General features: G+C 32.0%; 4 protein-coding genes and 1 long non-coding RNA gene across 10 annotated transcripts; 2 read left to right on the forward strand and 3 right to left on the reverse strand.

Annotated features, from left to right (window-relative positions):
• Window positions 1-193: 193 nt before the first annotated feature.
• LOC124951246 (DNA polymerase alpha subunit B) lies at window positions 194-11,347 on the reverse strand. Of its 4 annotated transcripts, none has more exons than XM_047499327.1 (7): window positions 11,114-11,347; window positions 10,404-10,626; window positions 10,252-10,315; window positions 2,118-2,218; window positions 1,252-2,037; window positions 923-1,138; window positions 194-809 (listed from the first exon to the last, which is right to left on the reverse strand). In XM_047499327.1, exons 1-7 carry the CDS (start codon window positions 11,190-11,192, stop codon window positions 503-505), a joined length of 1,776 nt encoding a protein of 591 aa, XP_047355283.1. In that variant the 5' UTR covers window positions 11,193-11,347; the 3' UTR covers window positions 194-502. The 4 variants fall into 4 exon arrangements, with proteins under 4 accessions (XP_047355283.1, XP_047355282.1, XP_047355284.1 ...); XM_047499326.1 differs by having other exon boundaries at window positions 10,252-10,318; XM_047499328.1 differs by lacking the exons at window positions 10,252-10,315; window positions 10,404-10,626; window positions 11,114-11,347 and adding an exon at window positions 5,050-5,453.
• Window positions 5,517-8,626, forward strand: LOC124951256. The gene is made up of 2 exons (XR_007101568.1): window positions 5,517-6,250; window positions 6,349-8,626. It is a non-coding gene; the product is annotated as an uncharacterized LOC124951256 (long non-coding RNA).
• Window positions 11,348-11,744: 397 nt separating the features above from the next.
• LOC124951242 (dipeptidyl peptidase 3) lies at window positions 11,745-14,838 on the reverse strand. 2 transcript variants are annotated; one of them, XM_047499317.1, is made up of 4 exons: window positions 14,667-14,838; window positions 14,020-14,317; window positions 12,191-13,958; window positions 11,745-12,090 (listed from the first exon to the last, which is right to left on the reverse strand). In XM_047499317.1, exons 2-4 carry the CDS (start codon window positions 14,293-14,295, stop codon window positions 11,930-11,932), a joined length of 2,205 nt encoding a protein of 734 aa, XP_047355273.1. In that variant the 5' UTR covers window positions 14,296-14,317; window positions 14,667-14,838; the 3' UTR covers window positions 11,745-11,929. The 2 variants fall into 2 exon arrangements, with proteins under 2 accessions (XP_047355273.1, XP_047355272.1); XM_047499316.1 differs by lacking the exon at window positions 14,667-14,838 and adding an exon at window positions 14,456-14,641.
• A 265-nt stretch (window positions 14,839-15,103) lies between these two features.
• On the reverse strand, window positions 15,104-17,316 carry LOC124951251 (DNA repair protein RAD51 homolog A-like). Its single transcript, XM_047499354.1, has 2 exons — window positions 16,691-17,316; window positions 15,104-16,519 (listed from the first exon to the last, which is right to left on the reverse strand). The coding sequence occupies exons 1-2, from the start codon at window positions 16,793-16,795 to the stop codon at window positions 15,584-15,586; spliced, it is 1,041 nt and encodes a 346-aa protein (XP_047355310.1). The 5' UTR covers window positions 16,796-17,316; the 3' UTR covers window positions 15,104-15,583.
• A 265-nt stretch (window positions 17,317-17,581) lies between these two features.
• On the forward strand, window positions 17,582-20,933 carry LOC124951250 (protein enabled homolog). 2 transcript variants are annotated; one of them, XM_047499351.1, is made up of 8 exons: window positions 17,582-17,830; window positions 17,920-18,136; window positions 18,267-18,420; window positions 18,494-18,608; window positions 18,726-18,779; window positions 18,860-19,018; window positions 19,133-19,257; window positions 19,349-20,933. In XM_047499351.1, the coding sequence occupies exons 1-8, from the start codon at window positions 17,734-17,736 to the stop codon at window positions 19,541-19,543; spliced, it is 1,116 nt and encodes a 371-aa protein (XP_047355307.1). In that variant the 5' UTR covers window positions 17,582-17,733; the 3' UTR covers window positions 19,544-20,933. The 2 variants fall into 2 exon arrangements, with proteins under 2 accessions (XP_047355307.1, XP_047355309.1); XM_047499353.1 differs by having other exon boundaries at window positions 19,370-20,933.
• The last annotated feature ends 30 nt before the right edge of the window (window positions 20,934-20,963 follow it).

The following is a 20,963-nucleotide window of genomic DNA, read 5'->3' on the forward strand; positions in this document are numbered from 1 at the left end:
AAGTGAAATAATTTTGTCCAAAGGTTCAATTCTCAAAACATATACACATCTGTTTGAATTTACTTAAATATCTGTAAAGTATACATATTGTAAGGAACGCAATAAAAAGTGTATAGATTTTTATAAGTCTTATATACTTATGTATTTATAACTCGTAATAATGAAATTAAACCTGCTCGTAACACAGTTCTTATTTAAGTTTCATAATGGATTTTTATTCGTAAGATACATTACCAATTGATAAGAAGTTACTTCTATGTAAATTGAAGATACTTATTTCGCATATTATAAAAAAAAAATACAACTTTTGAAGGTGATTGAATCTTAAGTAATATATAAAAGTATTTGAATGATATTTGTTTAAAAAGTGAAAGTGACCTTTTCTTTTTTTAATTGGAAAAAAATAACTGTACAAAAAAAGAAAAGAAAAAAATGTAAATTATTTCCTTAAATAAATATATAACGTGATATGATAATCAAACAGATACTACGAATAATGTTCTCAAATTTTTCCTATCTCACAAGATACGTTATGAGGATTCCATTGTTCGTTTGGTCTAATACACAACCTTGCGTACGTATACTTGATCGATCGTTCAGGGTTTATAACGAGACAATCATTGATTACGCCACAAAAATAACGCATATCCGATGGCAAAATCAATATGTGCGGTTGTAGATCGAAGAAAGCGTATTTTTTCCACAATTTCGTATCGAGGTTTATAGCAGGAGGATAGGACGGATAAAAGCAACGTTGAGACAATATGTGATCGGCTATGCGAATAAGTCTATCCGTTGTTGGCAGGTTTCTAAAAAAAAAAAAAAATAAACAAAACGAAACAAAAAGATACATTAAAAAATAATACGATATTCGCGTATTTTTATATCGTATAAAAAAAAAAAAAAGCCTAAAAATACTTACGAAATTTCTTCTTTTGCTATATGTTTAATACTATCGACCGATGTTATACCGATTATCAAACCTTCTATATCCAACATGCAAGGATCTGGCATCATATAAAGATTTTCACCATTTAACGGTATTTTGTCCTTATTAATGAGAAATTCGGGGGTTGGAAAAACGGGACTATGATGAACATCTCTATACGATGGTACCATTATAACTTTAACAAGTTTTCTACAACAATGAAAAGGATCATTTTAGAAATATCGCATAAACATTATCTGAAGCGTTAATAAAATCCAAATGTATAATAAAACGGATAACGAGAGAGGAAAAAAATACTGTACCCTAAAACATATTGCATAACTTTTACAAGCAATCTCTCAAAATGTTCTTGAAATGTTTCTTTGATCGAAGTACTCTTAACTTCTGGATGACTATACTCAACGAACGGTCCAATGAGTATTAATAGGTGAGGCTCTTCCTTCGCTACGCGCTCCATAATATCGAACAAAGGTTGATAACACAAATTATCCGACGGTGTGAACGGACCAACCGCGATCATAATATTTAAACTTTTTGTAAGTCTAGGTGGTTCGGGTTTACTAGCATAGCCTTTAGTAAAAAATCGTTTCGCATTTAAAACATTTCTCGTTGGATTTGTTCCTTCGACTGCCACGATTTGACCCGGATATAAGGAATACTGCTTTACACCGCTTAAGTTCAAAGATACGACAGATGTTTTATTATCGTGATAAGACCACTTGCAACCCTCTAGCATGTAACTCGTGATATCGGATTTGGTATTAGCATCGCAAAGAATTCGGCCCCACGTTCGAAAATTTGTTAAACTTTGAAACATTACATCCTTCGTGTAATGTATATCGACGTTCTCTAATTTCGCCCAAATATTACACAAACGTTCTCCTACGTCACAACAAACGGTCCTGAGCATTGATCCTTGACTGTGAAGTAATTCGAACATGTACATTATGTTGGCCGGGACGCCTTCGCCTAATTGCATAATTTCCACATCGTAATCGAACTCTCTGTTCCACGATGAGATTTCTTTTCCAAAAAACAATAAAACCTTTCCCGTGTCGACATTAACGGGATATCTGAACGGAGTATCCCTGAAATATACATTTTAATATTATACACTATTTTAAGAATAACGAATAAAATTGTTAATTTTAATTTGAAAGAAACTTACGCTTTCGTTACGTAACTGACGGGTGAAAAATGCGTATCCGCGGCACGTACTTTACCATCTTGATTTTCCGACAATAACTCCGGACTTCGTAGCCTTTTGCCCTTTAAATGAAAAGAGAGAAAGATAAAAAAAAAAAAAATTATCAGGCGATTAGGCAGAATATATATGAAGAAAATAAAATTAAGAGTAACGATCAAATAATAATATGCATTTATTACGATTGATGATAATAATAATGTTATTTTCTCGAGAGCTACCAATCTCGCATTTTTAATATCCAAAACAGTCTGCCGTAGACGAGTATGTATCTAGTCACGAGAAAATAATGCAAACGTGCACCACATTCATACTCGTCTATGGAATCGCCTTTTTGTTCTGGCCATTTGAAACGCGTTAAACCTTGAAACACAGTGGTTCTCGATATGTCGACATTTTCCTTTGAATAAATTCGATTTTAACTTAGATCAAAATCTATTACGTTAAGTGTTATTTAAATTACTATATAATACATCCCCCTATATAGATTCGCTTACTTATCTTTAGGGAGAACAAGTTTTACCAAATAAAAATTACATAAGCGAGAAAGAAGGAAAATAGGAAAATAGAAAAATAATAATAAAAAAGAAGATCATAAATACGAAGATTCGTGATAAAGCTTATGATATTGTAAGTAAATGGATATCGATCATTTTAACGAATATCGAGAACCATTGTTATCTCGCAGAACCGTCGATGAAACTGCGATGTTAATACCGAACGTGCTTAATGAGTGTGGATCTAGTCACAACTTTATCGACTGTGCACTAGACCATCACTCATTCTGCACATCCAGAAAATCGATGTCTTCTTTCCTCCGCTTGGTACACCACCACCTTCTTCCTTGATTTAATCCATTTTAGCTTTCGGATCTACAGCGCGCATATCTCCGATAAAACTCGGGAATTATTTCGCGATCGTTCGTTGCACTCACGATCGGCGGTAATAATCAACAGCATAGAGAGCACGAAAATGGAGAGGGTGGGAGGATATATTCGACGCATAACCATTACAACTCTAATAACGATGATATGAACGACGATGAACAACGATGAACGGCAAAGACGACAATCGAAGAAAAGGGTGGGCTATTTCTCGAGCCAACGGGAACGAAGCGAGGTTAAACTGCCGTTAACCTAAAGACTTTTAGTACTTGTTTTATTGCGTATTATTTCAATCAATTTCAAAGCATTTCTTCTCCCATGACTTTGCATTGAACGCGATTCCCTATGATTCGGTAACGATCGGCTACCTTCGGCTACTAATCGGTATAAAATACTTCCATTTTTTAAAATCGTCGTCGTCGTCGTCGTCGAATGAGTACAATAATTTTGAGGGATTTCTGAACGATATTTGATTGAATGGATCTTGCATCCCTTTAATTTGTTTTTCGAAATTTCGCGTCCGGTGAAATCTATATAGATAAAAAAGAAGAATGAGATGGAAAACATGAAATGAAACAATTTCGAGGATGCGGCAAACCAAAGCCTTTATGAATCGAAGCCAACGACCAAGAAAAAGATATTAAACAAAAAAAAAAAAAAAAAGAAAGAAAGAAAATAATAAAAGAGAGATTTCACACGGCTACGATTTCGGATCACGAAATTGCAAACGACCAGCCGATCTTCGCATATGTAAGTACGATTCCCTTTGCGCCTTCGACCACTCGCGTACCTCCTATCCCCCCTACCTTCATCTTTCTCTCGTCGCTTCACCAACCACTTGCCCTCCCATTGCCTTTCATCCCCCTCGTCCCACGGTCATAAGATCGACGGATAGAGAGAGAGAAAGAGGGAGGGGGGAGAGAGAGAGAGAGAGAGTCTAGAGGGAGAAAACGAAAAGGACAGAGAGAGAAAGAGAGAGAGAGAGAGCCTAGAGGGAGAAAACGAGAAGGACAGAGAGAGAGAGAAAAAGAGGAGCGTGAGAAATGACGTTGAACTTTTACCAGTTACTCGCATTTCACGATACAGAATGCATGCCGGTATATACACACACAATGAAACAAATGCAAACTATATAAATATCGATTTTTTTGCAACGGACCTATGTCCTTGACACGAGAAAAAAAAGAAAGAAAAATCGAAAGAAAGGAGGAAGGCGTACGTGCTCAAGAAAAGGATGTTTAAAGAACGAAAGAGAAAGAGAGAAACAGAGAAAGAAAGAGAAAGAGAGAGAGAGAGAGAGAGAGAGAGAGAGAGAGAGAAAGAGAAAGAGAGTGGACATACATGGGAGTGAGCAGACAGTTGTCGGTCAATTGCACTTAATTGGTAGATGCGTACGACTCACCGAGGAATCGTTCTTGACAGAAAGAATGACCAGAAGACAACGTCCCGCGTTTCCTTGTGACCTTGACGACTACTACACCTACCTACCTATCTATCAACCTACCCATCTACCTACCTACCTACCTACCTACCTACCTATCTACCTACTTCCTCCTTCTATTCCTTTTGATTCTTTTGTTGTTTTTGCTATCCGAAAAAAAAAGAAAAAAAAATTGTTGATCAATAACCTCGTAGAAATAAAACACGAAAGTAAACAGATTCCGGGATAAAATTGTTATTTGAAATTTTCCAACGAGTCAACAGTAGTCTTTTGCATTTTGTTATTTTATATATCGTTTCGTAATATCACCTAGTATAATGTGTTGATATCACACATTGCAACGCTTTCATAATCAACGATTAGTTTCAAAATAAAACATTGAGATAAATCTAAAGATATAAATTAGATCGCGAAGCATTCGACAGACAAATGACTGACAATGATATAGATTATCAGAATAAAAATGCCAAAGAGCATACTAAGGAATATTTATCGTCCAAGAGTAAATTATTTCGAGGGACTTGAAAGAAAGACATTAGAAGGACGTGACATTGTTGTGACATATACTTACATACATACATACTACATTGTCGTCGCTTCCTCGATTTATAAAATTCATGACATTTAAATGATCGAAATATGTTTGTTGTTTGTCTTTGTAAATAAGAAATATGACGAATACGAAAGTAAATAAGGAGAGATTATAGAATATGTTTTAATATATAATACGTATAAATAGAACCAGACGAAAGTTAATTCTCCCTGTATCCAGATATTTACTCTTTCTTTCTTTCTTTCTTTCTTTCTCTCTCTTTTTTTTTTTTTAATCTTTTTCTCCAAATTAAATATCTCGACGTTCAATAAACGAGCACATTTCAGATTTGATCGAATTAATATCGAATTTTATTGATAACCGAATGTTTTTGTTGCGGGACGCGACGACAGAGGAAGAAACGAAAGTGCGCAACATCTTTCGATGAAAATTTTTCAAATGGCTTGAATGAATATAAAAACACGATAGATAGATAGATAGATAGATAGATCAAGAGAAGGAAAAAGGGAGAATCGTATATATTAACAAACGTGAAATACTTTAACTCCGAACATTATCGAAACTAAGTTATGTTCCCATAAAAGGGAAATAATAAATGTATGAACGCGAAAGTAAAGAGACGCGGCTCGAAAGAATATTTATTCTTGTAAGGATCATTTTGAGAAGTTTCGAGGACGAAAGTCGTTCGAACGTGCCTGCAACAGGTTGCATAGCTGGTGAGAAGAGAGCTGATGACGACGCCGCTCTCATATCCACTGTACGGTCGACGCACTCGCCTTTGCACGTACGCACACAGCAGAACATGCGGCATGCGTGCACGCGAGAAAGAGGGGGGAGGGAGAGAGAGAGAGAGAGAGAGAGAAAGAGAGAGAAAGGCGGTGCGCGTCCCTACTACTATCGCCGGCACGCGAACCGAGAATGCAAGGTTATCCACGAATATTAGATACACCTCGACATCGTGTACGCGAGTTATAACACGATTTATCGAACGCGCTCATTCGTTCCCGGGCCACATGTTGTCCGATATATATCGACGAAGACTCGTTTTACTTTCACTCCTACCACTTCATTCCATCGTCGTCATTTGTAAAAGAAAAGAAAGAGTACAAGCACGATCAGCTCCTACATATATATATACATACATATATATATATATATATATATATATATATATGCATCTTTGATTCGTAACGATTCACATGATCTTGAACGCAAAAATGTAAGTTAGGAAATATATATATATATGTATATATCACAAAGAGTAACGAGTTTCGCAAGCAACAATGACTAAAATGAATGAGACTTTGCTTTTCGTAGAAAATCAGTAAGAATATGAACGACACCAATCGACGACAACGACGCGCGATAGCAAACATATAATCGGAAGAAATGCCAGTGCTATTCGATCGAGGAGGAGGAGGGGAATTAGAAAGAGACGGTTAAGGAGAGACAAATAAAGAGAGAGAGCGAGAGAGAGAGAGAGAGAGAGATGGAGAAGACGCATCATGGAAACGAGTCGGTATAACGTGAGGCGTCACGCGATGCTCGTTTCGAGCGAAATAATTTGTTCCCGTGGGCAAAAGACGATGCTACGATTCGCGTGAATTCCAATGGCGAGAGAAGGACGAGAGAGAGAGAAAGAGAGAGAAAAAGAGAGAGAGAGAGAGAGAGAGAGAGAGAGAGAGAAAATCTAGCGAGTGACGATGAAGACAGCGCTATCCAACCGGAAACGCTCCTCTCGTTCGACGAAAGGTCTAGAGATTACGAATTGGAGAGGGGAGATGAACCAAACGGAATCTCAGGCCGTTGAAGAGAAATCTACCGACTCGATCTCTCTCTCTCTCTTCCTCTCTCTCTTTCTCTCTCTTTCTTCCTTGACGCGCCACGATTTTCCATTATCCTTAGACGATAAGAATGGAACGAACACATGTAAAAATGATCACTATGGATTCCCGCGCATAGAATACACACGCGAAATCAGGGAAACGAAAGCAACAGGTCGTCGTCGTCTATCCTGCGCGTAAACTCACTCACGACTACAGCGGCGCTCCATTATGGCCGACGCGCGAGCGAACGGAGCGACGTAGGACGCCGCTTTCGAAAGGCAACTCTCTATTATTCGATTCGGAGACGATGAAAATGATTTAAATAATTCATCGAAGAATTTGGGATGATTGTAACAACAATGGTTTTTTTTTTCTTTTTCTTTTCTTTTTTTTTCTTTTTTTTTTTTTTTTGGACAATGTCGAAATATCAAATGGAGGAGAATACTATTGAGAGAGGAAGGGGAGAGACCATTCACGACTCTCTCTCTCTCTCTCTCTCTCTCTCTCTCTCTCTCTCTCTCTCTCTCTCTCTCTCTCTCTCTCGCAAATGATATTTTAAGGATAAAACACTTGGAAAGGAGAAACAAATAACAGAGGAACCACAAAGAAAATCAAAACGATTGCCACAACCCGAACGCGCACATCCCGATACGAAAAGACATTTTCGAATATGAAATAACAAAAAAGAAGATGCTCTGGCAAGCTCAAATCGAATACATGACCGGCATTGGCGCATCGACGATGCCAGAGCCTGGCTGGGTCCTTGAAAACTGAAATCGTGCCCTTTGAAAGAAATCTGTTCGGCAGTTGCCGTTGGAGGGAGATTCTCCTTCTCTCTCTCTCTCACACACTTCTCCTTCTTCCCCTTGCCAGCTCGTCATTCTCTCTTTCTTTTTCACGCGCACATACATACATACATATATACATGTCCTCCCTTCTCTCACTCGTTGGAGAAGAACATAACCGACCGCTCTCCATCTCTCCTACCCTTCCGCCTGTCTAGTGTCCTTTGTGGGAGAGCGTTCGAGCGAGAGCGAACCGGAGGGAGAGAAATAATGGCGGGGCGATCTACCTGGACGATTTTTATGGCGGGAATTACGGTGCTCGGTGAGATCCTGCAACGACAACGCCTCGTCTCACCTCACCTCGCAATGCTTCATTACGAATTGAGAAAACACCTGCACCAAGGAGATATTTCTTCTCTAATGGAAAGCGGTAAAATAAAATAAAAAAAGGACATAGAATAAAAAGGGATCTTTGTGGATTTTTGCCGATTTTCACGATTCAACTTACAATTATTTACCGTTTAATCACGACCGTGCATTTTCACGAGAAATCTACAAAAAGTTCGTTTACAATTGTGAATATTAAAATTCACTTTCGGTTTCCAACACTGGAAACCGAATTTATACTTGAGATCGTACGAAATAACGATTTTGGAAAAGTCTACGTTAAATGAAGATGTACGTACGAAGGAAACGACTGACTCGTTAAACGATCACACGAGAACCGACCATCAACTTGACTGAAGAATAGCCTTATGGACGAGCGTGGAACCAGTGCCAGGGACAGTGGCAGTGGCCAGGGCTGTACTAAGCGATCAAATTGCCCCATTTATTCATCTAATAACATTCAACTATTTCTATACCATCGACTTTTGTTATTTTCTATTAAAATAGAACAAATTTTGTCCTCTTTCCGGCATAGTTGTCGAAATGTTGCTACATAGATAAAACATTTTATAAATGGAATTAATATTATAATAAAGGGGAAAAAAAAAAAAAAAAAAAAAAGAAATGAACAAAGTTAGAACTTAAAACATGTTTGTTCGTTTAAAAAGTCATTAAGCAATAACCATCGCTACACACTGCCTTAAATATTAAAATTTCTTTCAAAATCATTCGATAACGCTTGAATCAAAATCGAAAGGGCATTCCTGCTTGAATGACGATCTATGGACAGACACTCGAGAAAAAGAGAGGGGAGTCATAATAGGGCCTTCCGCGAAGAATTGGGTCCACAGGTAGAGTCCTTACGTCATTGCTACTACGGACCGACCGCAAAGAATGTGAGACAGTGTTGCCACAGCGACGTAAATCATTATTGTGCCAAGATATCAGATTCGATGCAACGATTCATTGGAACTTCAATAAAATTTTTTTCTTTATTTTACTAACTAATATAAAAAAGACTTATAAACAACGATAAAAAGAATAGATCGTTGGTATTTTTTGTTGTTTAATATCTCTATCCATTTGTTTCTATATCGCATGGAACAAAATTAATAATTTCGTCAAAAATAACAACGATAAATACATATAATGGAACCAATTATAACTACGATACTGATTCTGAGATTGCATTCGTAATTACGTATTTGACCAATAAGATTAAGTAATGACCAATAACTATTTCGATCAAAAATATGCAACTGTATTAATAATGGTTAGATTAGCTGGTTAGAAGTGGCTTTTGGAACTAGGGAACAAATATTAAATTAAATGAGATACAATAATTATAAAGATAAACGCGTTTTATCAAAACAAAATAAAAGGAAAGATGCGAACAGCAATGGCAACGTTCATCGATTCGGTTTTTCAGATCTTCCTTGCGATTCACGTGGTACTCGCAAAGATTCGTTGCAACGTTGCCATTCCGCTTCTTTAAATTTAAATTTGCAATACGAAATGCAAAACAATATTGAAATATCTCAACGAAAATAGTAAAAATATTACATTTGATCTAAAGAACAACTAATGGCGTGTAAAAAGAAATCATAAATCGAATATATCTTCAATCCATATAATATACGTATATTTCGAAACCTACAGATTTATAAATCTGGCAACAGAGCCGGAAGGCCGTTACGGAGGGGGCGGGACTATTGCAGGTTAAAGAGAGGGAGTAAAGAGAATGTGCAGTTTTCGAGCATCATAACATCACGAAGTTGACCGACAATGAAAATTTGAAAATGGGAATGTTTAAATGCAGACTTTAAAATATAAATTCTATCGTATAACAATTTTCTAAAAGCTTTAGTAAATTCGATAATAAAATTAAAATAAAATAAATGTGAAAATGTAAAAAATTCTATAACAAACTTCTATAACTTCTATGAATAATGTGAATAATGTGAAAGCCTGTATTCTTATTTATTTGAAATATCGTAATAAAAATAAATTTAACGTTAACATTATTTATGTTCTAGAAAATAAGTTTATATAAAAGATGAAACTGCTTAAATCGTGTTACATGGGATATAATATTAATATGTAATCTTTATAGAAAAAATATATTCGATATGTAAAATAAGAATATGCTACACTATTTCTTATTGTTATATGTATTTTGTTCAATTACTAAATTAGAGTAATATTAGATTTTATAAACTTACCACTGTTGTTGTTGGTGTTTTGACTCCATCGCAACCATACATTTCAAGAATGTTATCGCTCTCACTACTTTACTTATGTAAGGACTTGTAAATATAAAATTATTATAAAATGATTAGAAAAAGAAAGAACTTTCTGTAAGTTTAAAGGATACATTATTTGTTTCAATGAATCTGTAGTAACATTCCTTGAATTTAAAAACTCTCCATTTCTGTTTACGTTATTACTCTTATCTTCTTTTTTTAATAAGTCATGCTCCAATTTTATTAATCGATCCAAAGTAATATCGACTTCATTAAATGTAGAAGTACTATATCCTAACCACATCTCCACAAGTTTTTCTTCATCCACATTGTATATATTGCAAAGTTCTATGCCTAAAAACATTTTTTTTCTTATTAGATTCAAATATTCTTAGCTATTATATTAATTTAACTTATATTTTAATGTCATTATATATTTTGTTCTTTATTGAAAATATATTTAGAGAGAAAATAATATAATATTGCACTAAATACATAAGAAATAATGATATAAAAACAAAAATAAAGAATATAATCATTATCAGTTAAAATATTTGTAGATAATCGAGGAAATGTTTATACGTGAAGATATAATTAGAAAATATTGTATTGCTTATCATTCTAATAGAAAATACGTATCTCAGAAGCTAGGTTAGGTACTGAAAAAATTATACGATATAATAAATCGCTGTATTGATAATATTATTATAACCTAATTGCATTAAGCCGTAATAATCGTACGTTCAATTTTATTTCAAATGCTCAAAATGTAATAAATATATAATTTTAAAATATCTTTAAAATATGAAATATTTAAAAATCTTTTATAATAATTACTTACATTTGTCAAGAACGCCATTGTCTTCAACGATACATCCAAATTCTTGAAAATATTTTTGTAAATTTTCTATTTTATCCATTTTATTGATAGCACCTAATCGTTTCTATTAAAATCAACGTTTCAATATTCCGATACCGCAAAACAATATATAAAATTGTACATTTTGCCGCGTACGCGAGTCCACATACGTATATATACTTTATCCATAAATCACCTTGTATAGGAAAGGTAGAGATATTTTGAATAAGAAATAGTTTCTTCTCCGTTCTCTAGAGTGCGTTATACTTTGTTAATATGAAAGCGTATTGATAGTCCAATTACATTCTTCAAGAGCATCTAAAATGGACATTAAGTATGCTCTTCACGTGTCATATATATTCATAGTCGATAAATCTGTTTGGACAATTTTAATCTAAAACATTGTGAATTAAAACTATTTTTAAATTAATAATATTTTTATAAAGTTGATATCAAACACTATGGATTAATGAATTTTAACTTTGGAGAACATATGAAAATATTTAGAATAAGGTTACAATTTATAAGATAGCATTTATATTGAAATATTAGCGCATACGATGACTGGGTGACTAAATGATGATTACTTACTCTAAGATATCATTTGTGTATATTTTTAACGGAATCATATATTTATTTGCACTTATAAAATATTTTCTTAATAAAACATATGAAATATTGTTATAAATATACGATTTTATAATTCTTAAGTAACATTATATGCGTACTTTTGTATTAAAAAAGTAAATATAAAAGCAATTATGATATATATTCTTATAGCTTTGTTTAATTTTTTCACTAATTAGTATTTTTTGATGTAAAGTAATTCTTATCCTTTTCCCAGAGTTGGATAAGTAATTCTGAAACATTGGCAGTAGGAAATCTTTCTATCCAAGATTGAATCAATCCAGAGAAAGATGGTTCATAATTTTTTAACATCACATTAATTGTATTATTTTCTAAAATAATTTTATCACTCATATTAGTAAGCAAATTTTAGCAATTCATCTTTTTTAAAATAACATTAAAAATATAAATGTAATATATAAAAATACAAACCATTTAAGATGAATGTATTTGGTTGAACAAATATTTTTCTTGGTTGTTTATTGGCCAAAACTATTTCCCTCCAACGTGCCCATGGATATGGGCCAGAATCAGGTACTTCACTATATTTTTCATACATTGTTTTTGCAGCTTCTATATCAGCTGTACTTTTATAAATTTGAAGTTTCTTTAAAAACTCTCCAATTACCTTTCTTCCAACAGTTCCAATTTTAGACTTATCTAGAGACATTTTTAAATTTTTTCCTGGCTCAGTTTCAGTAATAGTAATAAAATTTTCCTCTGCTTCAAGACAAACTCTAAGTAAAACATATCTTGCTTGAGAGTGTGCTTGTAACCACTGTTTAGTAGAAGGTTCATACATTTCTAAAGCTTTAGCACAGCCATTCCATAGCAATGACAACCAGTTAACATAAATTATATCATCAATAATTTCATCTGTATAACCAAAAATACGTATAACATCTTTTTCTAAACTCAAATAAAGTCCAACTGCTTCTGCTCGACATTCTTCATATGACGATCCTAATGCACCAAATTTAGAATCATATGTTTCCCCAACTGTAAAGTACTTATCTACTAATTGTCCTGTTAAAGGATTTTTTACTGTTTTAGTATCAAAATTGAAAATATTTGGTCCAAGCTCCTTTAATAGTTTACCACTGCCATGACCAAGAAGTTCATGTAACCCAACTTGTACTTCAAAACTAGCAATTCTGTACTTGTTCATTAAGGCTATATCTTCATTTGATAAAAATGGTAATACATCTTGCTTCATATTAGCTGGTATAACATTTCCTAAGGAAACATTCTTAAATCCTTCAGACTGCCTAATCTCATCATAATTTGGAATATTTATTCCTGCTGGAATACCCGAACTTGAGAATGTTAAAACATCTAATGAAGTAAAATCAGGTCTTAGGAATTCATCTTTTTCAAAATCTCTACTCCAAGGAAGCTTAGGAAGAAGCTCTTCTGCTTTATTGACTAAGTTAGCAAACTTTTGAGACATTTCTCTATTAACCATAGCTACGAAGCCTTCAAATTCTGCTCTTTGTCCTGCTGGATCTCTATATGTTTCTATAAAACCAATATACGTTTCAACGGCTGGACTTTTGTCTTTGATCCAGTAACGAGAACCATTTTTATGATCTTGTAATGAACCTGTTTTAAAATGATCTATATATTTCTCCAACATTTTTTGTTCTGTCTCATTTGCTGCATACTCCTTAGCTTTTTCAAGGTTTTCATTAACTAATTTTAAAATTGTATTATAATCTCCTCTTGTAATATTGAATGTGACTCCCTCAAAGATTTCCTGTGCTAAAGTTATCTTTGGATCATCTTCTTCCAATTCAGAGGCTAATCTTATCTCATATAGATTTGTATTTTTATTATTTTCAGAATCGTTGGATGATATTACAGTTTTAAAACATCTTGCATTATAGGACTCCAATCCTTTAGATTGCATAAATCTATTAACTAATTCTGCATCTTCATGTGTACAATTAGCAGAGAAATAAGTGGTTACACCTTTGTCATCCAATCCTAATGTTTTTAATCTATTTTCTAAAGAATACATCACATCGTGAATATTGTCCCAGAGACTTTGTATTTCTAAAGAATTTTCTTTAAAAGCTTTGGAAGCTTTTACAATTATTTCAAATTTATTTTTAGGTAAATTTGGTATTATTTTACTGTCACCGAAAGACTTATAATTACCACTATTTGATAATATTCCACATACATAGACCAAGAACGCCTAAAAATAAATATAAAAATATTAATAAACTGGAAAAATAATAATGATATAATATACTTACAGTAAATTCATTTTCAGAAATGCCTGCCTCTAGTACAGTTTTTTTTAAATCGCTTATAGACTCGGAAAGAAAAATTTTATGTAAAAGAGCAAAAATTAATGGAGATTCTTGTGAAGTTTGTAATTGTACGATAAGACCACCATTCCATGCAGCCTGGCTTAAATAGTGTGCGTACAATTTTTCCTTTAAAGTTAATGACTTAAAAGCAGTTTCACATTCTAACGAGACTACAGGCTGATTATTTGGTAAAGTATACAAAGATATATCGTCACTCATTATGTTACAAGAGTAATATCGGCTGTAATAAAAAAGAAATACTTTTAAATGTCGATAAACACTCATTTATGAACATGTCATCGCAAGGAATGAATCGAAAGAAATTTAATTCAAAGAAGTTTAATTCTTTGATTTAAATTTCTTCGAAAGTTTAACCTACCGGCTTATTTTCGATTTAATTGTTTGTAATTTAAAAATATTTGTCGGAAAATATACTCGCGTAAGATTTAATTTTCGTAAATCTAAATGTATTAACAGATTTAAATTGTATAATCTGAACATTTTCCGAAACCAAGCCGGTGAAGGTCGAACTACTAATGTAAAGTAATGCGATATAAGATTTAATCTCTTGTGGAAAAAATATATCTCACTCAGTATTCTACTGGTTATGTCTTTTAGATTCTCTTTTCTATATTTTCTTTATATGCATATATATGTAATAATATGTATTATTTGTTAAATTTGATGAATTTCCAAATAAATACTTTTATCACTATAAAACAAAGAGATACTAGTTAACTATAAGTGACAATGATGACTGTTAACTATCCTGCGCGCGCATATTTCCATTTCTATAGGGAAATATTTCGAGATTTTTTTTTTATCTATTGTAAGCATTGTAAACTTTATCATATTGTATATAATTCAAAAATGAGAGATGTAAAAGGAGAAAAACAATTGTTATTATGCATCTTATGTATTTCCATTATATATTTGAATATAAATTAATTAAAAAATAAAATTGTTAATCTTTCAAGGAGAACGAGTTGACTTGAAAAAATGTAACTTTTTTTATGATCAAAAAATAAATAAATCATTTATATCGCACTCATACCACAAAAGCATTATACCTTTCTATTCTTTTTTCTTTTATGATTATTTAATTTATCCAAAAGCTCACTATTTACATCTGTGTACCATTTTATTCTTAATTAAAATAAATTTTACGCATTTATGCCGATTATAAATCTTCGTTTAACAGGTTAATCAATAAACAATTTTATTTGTTATAGATGTAGAAGCTTTTTATAATAAATCTTACAAATTTGTATAAAAAGTATGCATTACTATCTTAAGTTATTTATTCTATGGATAGTGAACACTTCCTGTTTATCATTTATATAATACTTATTCGAATCTTATTCAAAATACTAATTTACTTATATTAAAAGAACAAGATATTTTTATGAAAAATAGTATATAATTTATCTTAAGAAAAGCTGAATTTAACAAACTTGTCAATTAATATTGTTACATTATTTAAAATATAATATTGGCATGAAATATATTATTCTTTCACATCTCCTATACCATCTGCATTTATAGCAAACATTGCTTCACTTTCTGGTAAACAAGGTGAATCATAGATCTTACATATTCTTGTTTCTCCTCTACCTTTACGTAAATACAATCTAGTTGTACTCGCGTGTGCTATGATATTACCTCCAATAGGTTTCTTTTGATCACCACCGAACATAGAAGCTGCACCATCAACTTGAGCTACTACTTGATTAGTTATAACAACTGCTACACCATGTTCATCTGCTATTCGTAACAACATCCTTAAAAATCTGGCTAAATGATTTTGCCTAGCTGATAATTCACCCCTACCAGAATAATCAGTACGATAAAGAGCTGTTGCACTATCTACTATCAACATAGCATATCGGGATTCTGTCATCATTGCACTAGCTTGTACTACTAATTGAGTTTGATGATCTGTATTATAAGCTCTAGCACAAGCGACATTATCAAGAACAGAATCACCAGCAATTTTGTATCTTTCAGCAACAGCAATTAATCTTTCTGGTCTAAATGTTCCTTCTGTATCTATATAAAGGCATTTACCTTCTGCTCCTCCCATATCTATAGGTAACTGACAATTTACTGCTAATGTGTGACATAATTGAGACTTTCCTGTCCTAAATTCTCCAAAAACCTCTGTGATAGAACCTGTTTCAATTCCTCCACCTAATAATCGATCCAATTCTGTAGAACCAGTAGTAACATAAACAATGTTTGCACGTGTTTGATGTATCTCTGTGGCACTCTTAAAGCCCATTACCACTAACTTTGATGCTTCTTGCAATATTTTATCTGCCTTAGCTTCGCTAATACCTTTGATAGAAATAAGATGCTTCTTTGGGGCATATGCTACTGCTTCTACGGTGTGGTAACCAGCTTCTTCTAATTTTTTGATATCACCTGCTGTAATTCCATTTCTCTAAACAAAAAAAATATATCATAATATATATATATATATATATATATATATATATATATATATATATATATATATAATGCATTTATATGTTTAATATAAAATATCTTTAAAAAAGAAACATTTTTATATTCTTTATATAATATATCATATAGGTTAAAAAATATAACATACTTCTAGTGTTTTTATCAATTTTGCTTGTGGATTATAATCATCTGTGTCATTATCATCGTCTACTTCATCATCTCTTTCATTGAATGCTGATGCAGTAGTGGACATTGTTTTCTTTTAAATTTATATTAAAGTTTCACAACTATATTCAATGCACCAAATTCGATCAGAATAAATGAAAATGAAAGAACATAAATGATTATCTCATTTCAAAATACTTATTGTCAATATTAATGACAAATATAACTCTTCTTTATATATTACTTAATTAACATAATTATTTATGAACTTAAACGTGAACAAATAGTAATGAGTTTATAATTAAATATTACTATTTCTTTTTTATAAAAAATTGCCTTTATTACAGATATATCACTTTTAAAATCAAATCGGTTGATATATGTATCTCTATTGCCGCCATGTAAACGCGGTACATGCTATCATGTGGTTATAACCTGTATACTTTCCGACTAGTAAAGACAGTAAAAAATAATAAAATCACATATATAAGCTATATTTGTATGATCGGTTAAACTTCAAAGAAGAATGAAAAAGCGATGATTTCACAAACTAAACGATCATATTAATACGTATTAGTATAGAATTGTTCTTGTTATTCAATGTAAATTTTCATGCAAAAAGATATGTATATATTGATTTAAATATATTATAATGAATTTTTATATGATCTTTCACTAAATAAACAATTTTTATTTATTTAAAAGAATTCTGACAGTAAATTTTACGTTTTGAAATAGTGAATTAATATATTTGAATATTGGCATATATTCTAATCTAATAAAATTATTAGTCTTGGTATAAAGGTTAAATATAATTAGATAAATTATCAAAATAAATTAATTTTAAGAAATTAGATTAAAAGTTATATTAAATATTAGTTCGATATTGTTTTGTAATAATTTTAAAAATATTAATGTATATATAAACTTTAACTTGAATATTGTTAAATATCCAAGTTAAATAATAGAGAAAGACAGTTATTAAATAATAATAGTTAATAAAAGGTAAACTAGTACAGACAAAAGATGCCTGCAGTAATAGTAGGACCACCTCAACGTAGTGAACAGATGTGGCAAGCATTAAAAGCACATATTACAAGAGAACGACAACGAAAAAAACAAGGTATAATTTAGTCTTATTAGTATGTGTATTATGTAAATCAAAGTATAATTAAGAAGTTAAGGAGAGAATATATTTTATAATTTTTATAGAACAAGAAGCTGATGCAGAAGAAGAACGTCAGAGAAAAGAGAGAGAACGTCAGCAAAAGCAAGATGTTATGACTTTAGGTGAAACACGTGAACAAATATCTAATCTTGAAAATGAATTGGCACAATTAAAGGATGAAAAGCATCAATTATTTTTACAATTAAAGAAAGTTCTTAATGAAGATGATAATAGAAGGCGTCAGCTTATTAAGGAAACAAGGTTTGTACACAACTTTTCTATGTTTCTCTCTTTACATTAAATAAATACTTCAAATAGAAATTAACATTTTCTATACAATTTTAAAGATCTATATCTTTATGTTTATTTAAATATGTTTTTATATATACAGGGGCTGTTCTGAAGTATTAACAGCAGTTGGAGGATATCCTGGTACTGTTTCTCAAGTAGTACAGTCTCCACTATTTTTACCATTACCACGTAGCAGCAGTCCTTTATATAACAAAGTAGCAGTTGGTGCACCAACGCACACTCTTCTACCTAGTGTATATATAATATTTCTAATCATGAATATTGTAATATTGTATACATTAAATTACGTATATTCTTTCATTAAAGGGTCCATTAAAAAGATCACATAGTCCTTCACCTCCACCAACAGCTTCTCCATATCATGCTGGATATGGATATAAACCACCTCCTTCTATTTCAAGTTATAATCCACCTCCACCTAGTAAGTACATTTAATAGAAGAATTGTGTAATGATTAGTTTCTTTTAATTACGACTGTTACACAATGGCGTGATGTATTTCATTCAAATTAGCAAATAATTTTAATTATCCATTATAGAATCTGAGGATGCTGCTAGGAGATCTAATGATTCTAGAGCTGTACTTTGGAATAGTCAGTAACTTTGAAATCTATTTTGATTGTGTCATTTAGAATTACAAAGTATAATGTATTTATTAATTTCATTTTTTTAGAAAACAATCAATATTCTGCATCAAACTTCTATTCTACACCTACTGGACAAAGTGTTTATAGTTATTCTGCTCCAACTTCACAGCAATCCAGAGAACCTGAACTTGCAAAGCCAGTATATTTATCAGGAAATAGAGCAGCATTATCTACACATCAGACAGGTATTTTTCAATTTTTTTTATTAATATCAAAATTATTTATCTTAAAAATCTTTCATTTAAATAATATAGCATATAGAAATTCTTGAAATTGATAAAAACATATACTTTTTATAGCATATGTAACTAGTTTACATACCCTAGAACATAAAGGTGCATATGCAGAAGATAAATTTTATCTTCGTCCTGGTAGTCATGTTACTGTACACGGTGGTGCTATGCCAATTCAACAACCACCACAAGTAAGAATAACATTATATTACATTTTAATTTAAAAATATCTAGTTTATTAATATTACAACTCTTTACGATATATCTCATTATTTTGATAAGACATTTGATTTTGTTTTAAAGGGAGCCAAAACAGGTGGTATTACTTCTGGATATCCAGTACGAGCACCTCAACCACCACCTGGACCATATCCTCCCCCACCTCCTGGAACTTATGTTAATGCATCAGGTGCTAATATACCTGGTCGTTTATTATATACACAACCTGGTGCACGTTATTTACAAAGAGAGGTATAGAATTAACATTTAAATATCTATGGTTTATAATGCATAATTAACATACATATTTTAATCCTTTGCACTCGAGGCCTTTTTCGCCTGCGCGAATCAACAACTCGAGACGATTTTGGTCAAATTAGGGAAACATTTTACAAGTACTTTAAAATCATTTATAAACAAACAAACCTATACAAATAATAAAATTTCACCAATTTATTTATTTTTATATCGAAAATAACCAAATTTGATAAATATTACACTCTATAATTAGTTTTCGTGTGATATTTCGTAAAACAATGCCCAAGATGCATTCTAGGTTTATCAGGACACGTATCGCAGTAATACGTTACTTATCACCTACCTCCAGGCGTGTTACGGTCAGAGTAAACCTTGTAGTCCCTTTTTGGCCCTTTTAGTACTATATGAAGCTTCCCATTTAGTCGGATTTCATCGGAATGCGACGTAGACGCTCACTATGCTGACGATATGATCCTCTCAATTGCTCAAATATTTTTAGAAATTGCAAATGGCCGAGGGGTTTTCCCCATTTTTGGTCTTTTCTAGTTTATAGAAATTAGGAATGTAGGAATTGAACAGGCAAATTTCCGTGCGCCAAAAAAAAAGCTTACGCCGCTATTTAAATGATTTTCGCAGAAAATACATTGATGCGCTCGATCAACATCATCCATATATTTTATATAATTCAATAAAATATTGGGTTTCTTGATCATTATTTCCACACCATCTCGTGTAATTCTTTTGACCATCGACATTTCTGTGTCACCTTTCGTAATCAAACAAGTGACATATTTACTGCCAAAACTGTTTCAAATGAATGCTATGATGAGACTAACTAAACTGAGCTAAGATTTGATTAAAAATGTACGAAAATTGTCAAGATTGGCATGAAAGTATTTTTGAGAGAAATATTTTAAATAAACAGATCAAGTTACAAAAGACCGTAGCAACGTCGCTTGAGTTAACATTTCAAATCTACCGAGCGTCGTATCGGCGCGCCACTCGAGTGCAAAGAGTTAATTTAGCTTACGTATTATAAAGTATTTACAGAACAAATATGTGAAAAATAATATACGAATTCATCTGTAATAACAAAAAATATTCTGTAATAGCAAATCTTTATAGTAAACTGTTAAAATTGTATAGAGATATATATTTATATCTTATACATTGTGTACATTATTATTTCTCAAGTACACAAAGAGAGAGTTTGATATAATTCAATTTTTAATGTTATCGTTTATTTTACAATATATACATGTACCAATATGTATTAAACAGTAAACTTTTGGTCTGTAGTAAGCTTTTGGTCTGTAGCTAAGTCAAAATAAAAAAAAAATAAAATACAATAAAATAATATAATACCAATTTTATTTGCAATTGTTATTTATTTGAAGAAAAATATCAAAAATTAACATAA

This window comes from Vespa velutina, chromosome 8 (assembly GCF_912470025.1).
Source record: "Vespa velutina chromosome 8, iVesVel2.1, whole genome shotgun sequence".
Lineage (NCBI taxonomy): Eukaryota > Metazoa > Arthropoda > Insecta > Hymenoptera > Vespidae > Vespa > Vespa velutina.

Excerpts from the sequence above, each read along its gene's own strand:
- LOC124951251 (XM_047499354.1), bottom strand. The coding sequence starts at position 16,795 with ATGTCCACTACTGCATCAGCATTCAATGAAAGAGATGATGAAGTAGAC. Across the intron at positions 16,520-16,690 it reads AATTGATAAAAACACTAGAA|AGAAATGGAATTACAGCAGG; the intron begins GTATGTTATATT and ends TTTTTTGTTTAG.
- LOC124951250 (XM_047499351.1), top strand. The coding sequence starts at position 17,734 with ATGCCTGCAGTAATAGTAGGACCACCTCAACGTAGTGAACAGATGTGG. Across the intron at positions 18,609-18,725 it reads TTATAATCCACCTCCACCTA|AATCTGAGGATGCTGCTAGG; the intron begins GTAAGTACATTT and ends TATCCATTATAG. Across the intron at positions 18,780-18,859 it reads TAGAGCTGTACTTTGGAATA|AAAACAATCAATATTCTGCA; the intron begins GTCAGTAACTTT and ends TCATTTTTTTAG.
- LOC124951246 (XM_047499326.1), bottom strand. The coding sequence starts at position 11,192 with ATGGATAAAATAGAAAATTTACAAAAATATTTTCAAGAATTTGGATGT. Across the intron at positions 10,627-11,113 it reads CAATGGCGTTCTTGACAAAT|GCATAGAACTTTGCAATATA; the intron begins GTAAGTAATTAT and ends AAATGTTTTTAG. Across the intron at positions 2,038-2,117 it reads GTCAGTTACGTAACGAAAGC|GGATACTCCGTTCAGATATC; the intron begins GTAAGTTTCTTT and ends TGTATATTTCAG.
- LOC124951242 (XM_047499316.1), bottom strand. The coding sequence starts at position 14,577 with ATGTTCAGATTATACAATTTAAATCTGTTAATACATTTAGATTTACGA. Across the intron at positions 14,318-14,455 it reads ATTAAATCGAAAATAAGCCG|CCGATATTACTCTTGTAACA; the intron begins GTAGGTTAAACT and ends TTTTTATTACAG. Across the intron at positions 13,959-14,019 it reads TTTCTGAAAATGAATTTACT|GCGTTCTTGGTCTATGTATG; the intron begins GTAAGTATATTA and ends ATTTATTTTTAG.